General features: G+C 47.8%; 1 protein-coding gene across 1 annotated transcript; it reads left to right on the top strand.

Annotated features, from left to right (window-relative positions):
- Window positions 1–377: 377 nt before the first annotated feature.
- On the top strand, window positions 378–5,889 carry LOC135921681 (uncharacterized). Its single transcript, XM_065455981.2, has 3 exons — window positions 378–876; window positions 4,140–4,349; window positions 5,577–5,889. The coding sequence occupies exons 1-3, from the start codon at window positions 686–688 to the stop codon at window positions 5,854–5,856; spliced, it is 681 nt and encodes a 226-aa protein (XP_065312053.1). The 5' UTR covers window positions 378–685; the 3' UTR covers window positions 5,857–5,889.
- Window positions 5,890–6,237: the final 348 nt, after the last annotated feature.

Here is a 6,237-nt window from a genome sequence, read left to right as displayed (position 1 = left end):
TACACTATGGTATAAAAGTGCCTCAAAATGCTGGCCTACGTATCGATAGATGGGCTTATCTTTGTCAAAGGAACCATAACGACAACAGGCTCGAACCAAGTCACGCATGAAAAAAATCCCCGCTCTCAGAACGGCGTACAGCGCGGCACTGTATGCGCCCACATTAATCTTCATTGAGAGGGTTCGTGCGCTTCTCACTCGTCCACTAAGCGCTTAGCACCTTATTCTTGCTTATTTTTATTCCAGCAATCTAGGAACAATGGGCAATGCGTACCTCGTCTCTGTGAAACGAACAGAAGACGCGGGAGAGGGCAGTGGCAACAACCGTCTTATGACAGTTTCACTTTCTCCCGCAACGCAGCGAAGGTACAACAAAAGCATCCTCCTCGCAAACCGCGCGTGCAATGTATCCGAAGAATCCAGCTGGTAGCGCGGCCCGCGAGAACCCGCGTCGTGTCCAAAATGCCTCACGTCTAAACGATGAGCGTCACGACTGCGGCAGGCACGGGGAAGAGTCTGAAAGAGGCCAAACGAAGGGAGAACAGAAACAAAAACAAAAGCTTCACAAGGAGAGGAAGAGAGCACTCGGGAGTGCAATCTTGGCGGAAGAAAACAAGAAAGGCGACTGACCTGCCTTCCACGCCGCCGGTGCATTTTATGCAGTTTCGTCATTGCGCCGCCGTGCATGCAGTGTTGGCGAGTGACCCGCCGGCCCGGAGAACCGGCCGCGTGCATATATGCTCCCGCTCGTCGCGTGGCGAGAACATATAGAAGCTCGCCGCTCTGCGCATGCTCTCTGGCTGTCGGCCTTCGTGGATACCGCTCACCACTGTGCTCGTCTAAACGCTCCAGCACCGGGCTTCGTCGGCTCCCAAGGTGAGTCCCTTGACAATTCTGTCCACAGTCCCGCTAAACTTATTTCTGCGTGGGCATTCGGGTTCGCCGTGGGTCGTTCTTCCAGTGACGTGAACTGTTTCTGGAATTTCACAAACGTGCCCTGTTTCTGACAGGCGTAATGAGTCACTTCCGGTGCGCAATCATATCCAGAATGACGCGGCTCTAGACCTGCTCTAGGCCTGCGCCAGCGATGTTATCTAGGAGGCGCTGAGTTCAGAACATTTTACAAGCTCCCATTAAGTATAAATATATAGATATATGCTACATTTTACCATTATTGAAACGCGGCCACCGTGACTGAGAATCGATTCTACGTCTTTGATTTTTTTTTCTGAAACCTGGAATGAAATTCTATGCATATGGAGCATAATTTAATCGAACGTTTGACGCTGTCCTTACCGTTCACTCGCTTTGGAGTGTCGCACTGACTTTTTCAGTGGGATGATACGCTATGACAGCGGGCAATTTATTCCGCATCGATCCTTGGAGAACAGATGTAAACCATATAAAAACATGAGTTGGCTGTTGACAAAAAAAAATCTGACAAAATTTAGCTATCAGTGCACAACTGCTGTTCCAATTGCGTGCCGAAACTTCTGCGATTCCCTTTTGGTCAACAGATCAGTGTTCTCGCAGAATACATTGAGCTGGAGCGCCTTAACGTACTTAATGTAAGTTGTGAAAACTCGGCCCACGCTTCCTGAGGGATCCTGGAACAGTGAAACAGTTTTCTTTTCCTTCCCATTGGGCGATGCTAAATTAGTCCTAGTTGTCCTCTTCCGGAAGAACGCAAAATTGATTAAGAAAGTCTGGTAGACACAAAGGGGAGAAACTAGTCGACTGCACAGTGTCTCTGTCACAAGTTTTATACACTGTCTCCGCTAGAAGAACGCATTCACCCTGAGCTTTGATCAACCTATGTGATTAACAAAAGCATTAACGTTCCTTGCAGCAGACAAACCGCAACGTTTAGCGCTGATGTATAAGACACTGTGAAATGCAATAAGCCAATTAGCATGACCTGCCTTAACTACCAGACCTTCGTTTAATACAGTAGTTCCATTAATGATCAGTCATGACCATGAGTACCCTTCTGCGATCGCGTCCGAAAACATTCACTTACGGCTATATGTCACTTAGGGATGTAAGGGCCAGCGAAATCTCCATTTACAGCAAAGGGCATTTATATATACGTCACAACGTTTCTGGTGACCATATGGACTCATCGTTTCAACGGTGTAGAAATAATGCCGGAAAGTCTGACCAGGTTAATTTTTTACCTCATAACTGCTTCTCATCGCTTATGTAACTGGCACAAGTTCAAATTCGTACAAATGTAGTCACGGTACAAGAGATACGGCTACTAATTCGGAGATGTTTAAGATTCTTTTCACTCGATCCTCCATATTCTTGGACAAAGATCTCATTGACGTACCAGGGGCGTCAAACTTCTTTAAAAACCTTGAAAAATGTACCTCACCATGCGAGACCGCTTATTTTGTTTACTTTTCACTGCAGTCATGTTAGATCAGGCCTTGTGTACCACCTGCGCGCAATACAAGGTACCCCCCCCCCCACCCCAGAACAAACACATTTTAGTGCCATGTTTTATAACAAAGAGAATAAAAGCACGCTATTCTCTGCCGCTCAAGAATGTGTTCCAGGAGTGCGAATCTTACCCACGTATGCAAAAATGCAACTTAAGTTGAAGCCCATGCTTGACTTGATCCGAGTGACGCCTATCGGGAACGCGCCCAAGGAAACGCAGTGAGCTTCTTTGGGCACGTTAACGCCAGGCGTCATCTAAATCAAGTCAAGCATGTGCTTCGACTTAAGTTGCATTTCTGCATACGGGGGTTAAACTTCCTGGTTTACGCGAACCCGACGCGAGCACAGCAAGCCAAATTTAAGCGCAACCCCACAGCGGTTACAAATAACTTGTTTCTCGTTCGCTAAGACTTTCACAGACGATTACCCCGGGGCCAGACAACAGGCCACGCGACTGCAGCGTCTAGCTGAATCGGCGACGAGCCACCGCTGATCCGACCCATTTAGGATGGGCTCAGACCCAGCCCATTCGGACTTTCACTCAACCCGATTCACGAGTGTTTATGTAGACCCTGTCAAGGCGACCCGACCTTTTCCTGTGCGTACCACGTAAACAACTGTAAACGGCGCATTAGCATTCATTTCCACGCAGCTGCGTCTGCGGAAGTATACAGAGAGTGGGAACTCGGGAAAGAGTGAACAATGTCCTCTGAAATTCGACCTCTAGAGCACGACGCTGTGCACCTGTAAGTCACTAAAAGCTCCTCAGTTTACAGTGAAGCGCCTCCCAAGTGCAAAATGAAGTGAAATTTATTTATTTATTTATTTATTTATTTATTTATTTATTTATTTATTTATTTATTTATTCTTTAGCATACTTCCAAGACCCGAGGGCGTTACAGGAAAGAGTGGTAAATACAAATATTTGCACAGTAAAAGAGAGAAAAAATACAGTTATAACAAGTAAAGAAAAACATATTAGCAAAAGGCTTCATGAAGGACAGTCTTGAAGCTGTCGATGCCGGCGATGGCAACGATGGAAGTGGGGTGGTGGTTCCATTCTTTGCTAGCCTTTGGAATGAAAGATTCGCTGTAGGTATTTGTCCGACAAGATGGCACACCATCTTTACAGTTATGGTCTGAACGCGATGACACGTAGACGGGAGCGGAAAGACGAACGTCTCTTAGAGTCGGATTATAATGATAGATCTTGTGGAACTATGAGAGGCGAGAGCACTTACGGCGCAAAGATATATATTTAAGGATTAGCTGCATAGTAAGAAGAGGTATCCATTCCAGGCATCCAGCATGTATGTTCACAAAAGTGAACTGAGCCCACAACTTCTGCAAATGTCACAACTACTTCCTCCTGAAGGTATATTGAAGCAGGGCACGCGCAACAAACACGCACAACAGGACTAGCGTTGTTGTTGGTGCGCGTGTGCGCATTCTCGTCGTCCTCCCATCGCGCTGCTTCGATATGCCTTCAAGATGAACCAACTCGCTCAAATCAAGGTGTTGCTCCTATTTTATCGACTCGTTTTATCGAAACTTCACTTTTTATCAGCTCTATAGCGCTCAGGGTTTAGTCGAATATTGAATACTCTTGCACGCCTCGAAGCCATGCTTCTCCTCTTCCGAGCCTCTTGACATAAAGTAATCAAACGATTTCGACAACAATGTCTACATTGCAGGTCAACCATGCACGCGCCGCTGCTGGTCGTAGCGGTTCTTTACACTATCGCCCTGTCGCACTCATCAGCACACGTCGAATGGAGGGATTTCATGAGCTGCCTGCAGCGGAGATTCGGCCGGAGTTTCTTCCAGGAGCAGCACGCAGACTGCGCCGCCCGCAAGTTATTCGTGAACTACAGGCGATCGATGTACTGCCATAATTGCAACGCGTAAGTAGATCCCATGTTTGTTTCCGCTGACTGCGATCGCGGAACACGAAGCAAAGCGGACTTTCCGGGTCGAACCGTGTTATGTTGTGTTATGTTGCACAGCTATTCACTGTACCGCGGAAGAAAGCCGCGCTTGGAGACGTTCTTGCTTATCACGTTGCAGTCGATGACGTGAGTGACATCAGAGCCCAGCTCCATAGTTCAGCGTTCATCCATGTACATTCTGCTGGCCGCACCGTCATAGGGTTAGTAAAGTACACAAAGGTGTGCCATGCCTCTTCTTCGGCAGCTCAGAGTTCACGGGCAACAGCAAGGACGTTGACTAGATCAAGTGAATTCCCTCTACAAAAACGAAAAGAGGCTGCATCATCATCCTCGTAACGGCCTACTTTCACGAGTAACTTCATTCGATGACGAAGCCTAATTACGGTGCCATTTTTTCAACTTTTTAAAAATTTCAAATTAGAGTCAGTTCACATCGCTGGCTTGCGTTTCGTGTCAACAGTAGGACGTCGCGGCGAGCTCTCTGCGTGGGTTCCTGCTGAAAATTTGTTTTATTCTTATCCTGATTCGCGTCGCTTGGTAGGTCCAAATTTGCGACGACACTAGTGTTCCCCATCGTCTTTCGCAACACATTATTTGCAATAAACAGCAGCTAGTTCCAGCGAGTCCCAGTTATGAGTAGCTACACACCACGCGCATGTACCGTCTCGTGCTTGTATTGCGCAACTCAAAGGACCGTGGTGGTGTTTTCCTTTTGAAGGTGCACTTGGCCTGTTCGTTTTTCCTTGTTTGCGGATGGTGCATCGATGAAGGCCCGCATTCCAGCACATGTGCTTCTCGATGCCTCCAGGTTCATCGTGATTGCTTTACTTTTCTAGAAGAAATTAGTCCGGTTTCCGTTTGTCGCGTAATCTTTCCTTCCTTGCGAGTGAAGAGACCTCAAATTCTCTTTTTATGTTTTTTTTAATAATTGTGACCTTTCATACTGTTCTTTCTTTCTGCTTCCTCTCTTATCGTCTTCAGTTAGGTTTCTTTCCTTCCTGAAGGATAGGCGGGCGTTATGCCACTTCCGGTGGCAATTGCCCTGTCTGCTTCTTCCTTTCTTTTTCATCTAAATCATTTGTACGTATATGAGCTTTCAAAACGAAATCAATTAATCAATAATAATAGTGATGATGAGGATGATAATGACGATCAGTTTCTTTCGGCCTTCTTCGCGTGCAGCTACTTCCACTGCCAGGGCAACTACGAGGCAATCTACGACTGCCAGCGCGACGGCCGCGCCCAAGAGGTGGCCGAGGCGTTCAGCGACTGCCGCGAGCATTTGGAAGGCGCCGGCTCAGACAACCTCGTATACAACGAGATCGACTTGTACGGCCGCCAGGGAGGAAACTGCACTCAGGCCTACCTCGTCAACAGCCCCCGCTGCCACTACATCCCCGCCACCGTTTTGTGCAACAACACGCGCATCGAGCCAGAGTCCTTCGAAGAGGACGAGTCCTGATCCACCTGAATGAATGAATGAGTGAATAAACCTTTATTTGACACAGTGGCTTGTCACTCGAGGTTGGGGGGTTCCTTATTCCAAGAACCCTCTGGCCTGGACCGCCTGCCGGGCCCCGGGCGACGAGTTCGCGCTGGTCGACTAGGTCCGGCTTGGAGATCGCAGCCTCCCACGTTTCAGTGAGGAGTTTTGGGTCTGCGCTTGCTGCTGCTGGTTGTTCCCTGTGACGCTTGCTCGGGTGCTTTTGCATTGCAGTAGAAGATCTGCCAAGGTGTCTGGCACGTTGCAATGAGGAGAGGTGTAGCAGTATAGAGTCGGTTGGAATTGATGCAGTAAGAAACACCACCACATCTGCTCACAACTAATCCTAAAAAGTTGTGG

This window comes from Dermacentor albipictus, chromosome 3 (assembly GCF_038994185.2).
Source record: "Dermacentor albipictus isolate Rhodes 1998 colony chromosome 3, USDA_Dalb.pri_finalv2, whole genome shotgun sequence".
Taxonomy (NCBI): Eukaryota; Metazoa; Arthropoda; class Arachnida; order Ixodida; family Ixodidae; genus Dermacentor; species Dermacentor albipictus.
Note: the sequence above shows the minus strand (reverse complement) of the source record. Positions and strands in the feature narration are given on the sequence as shown.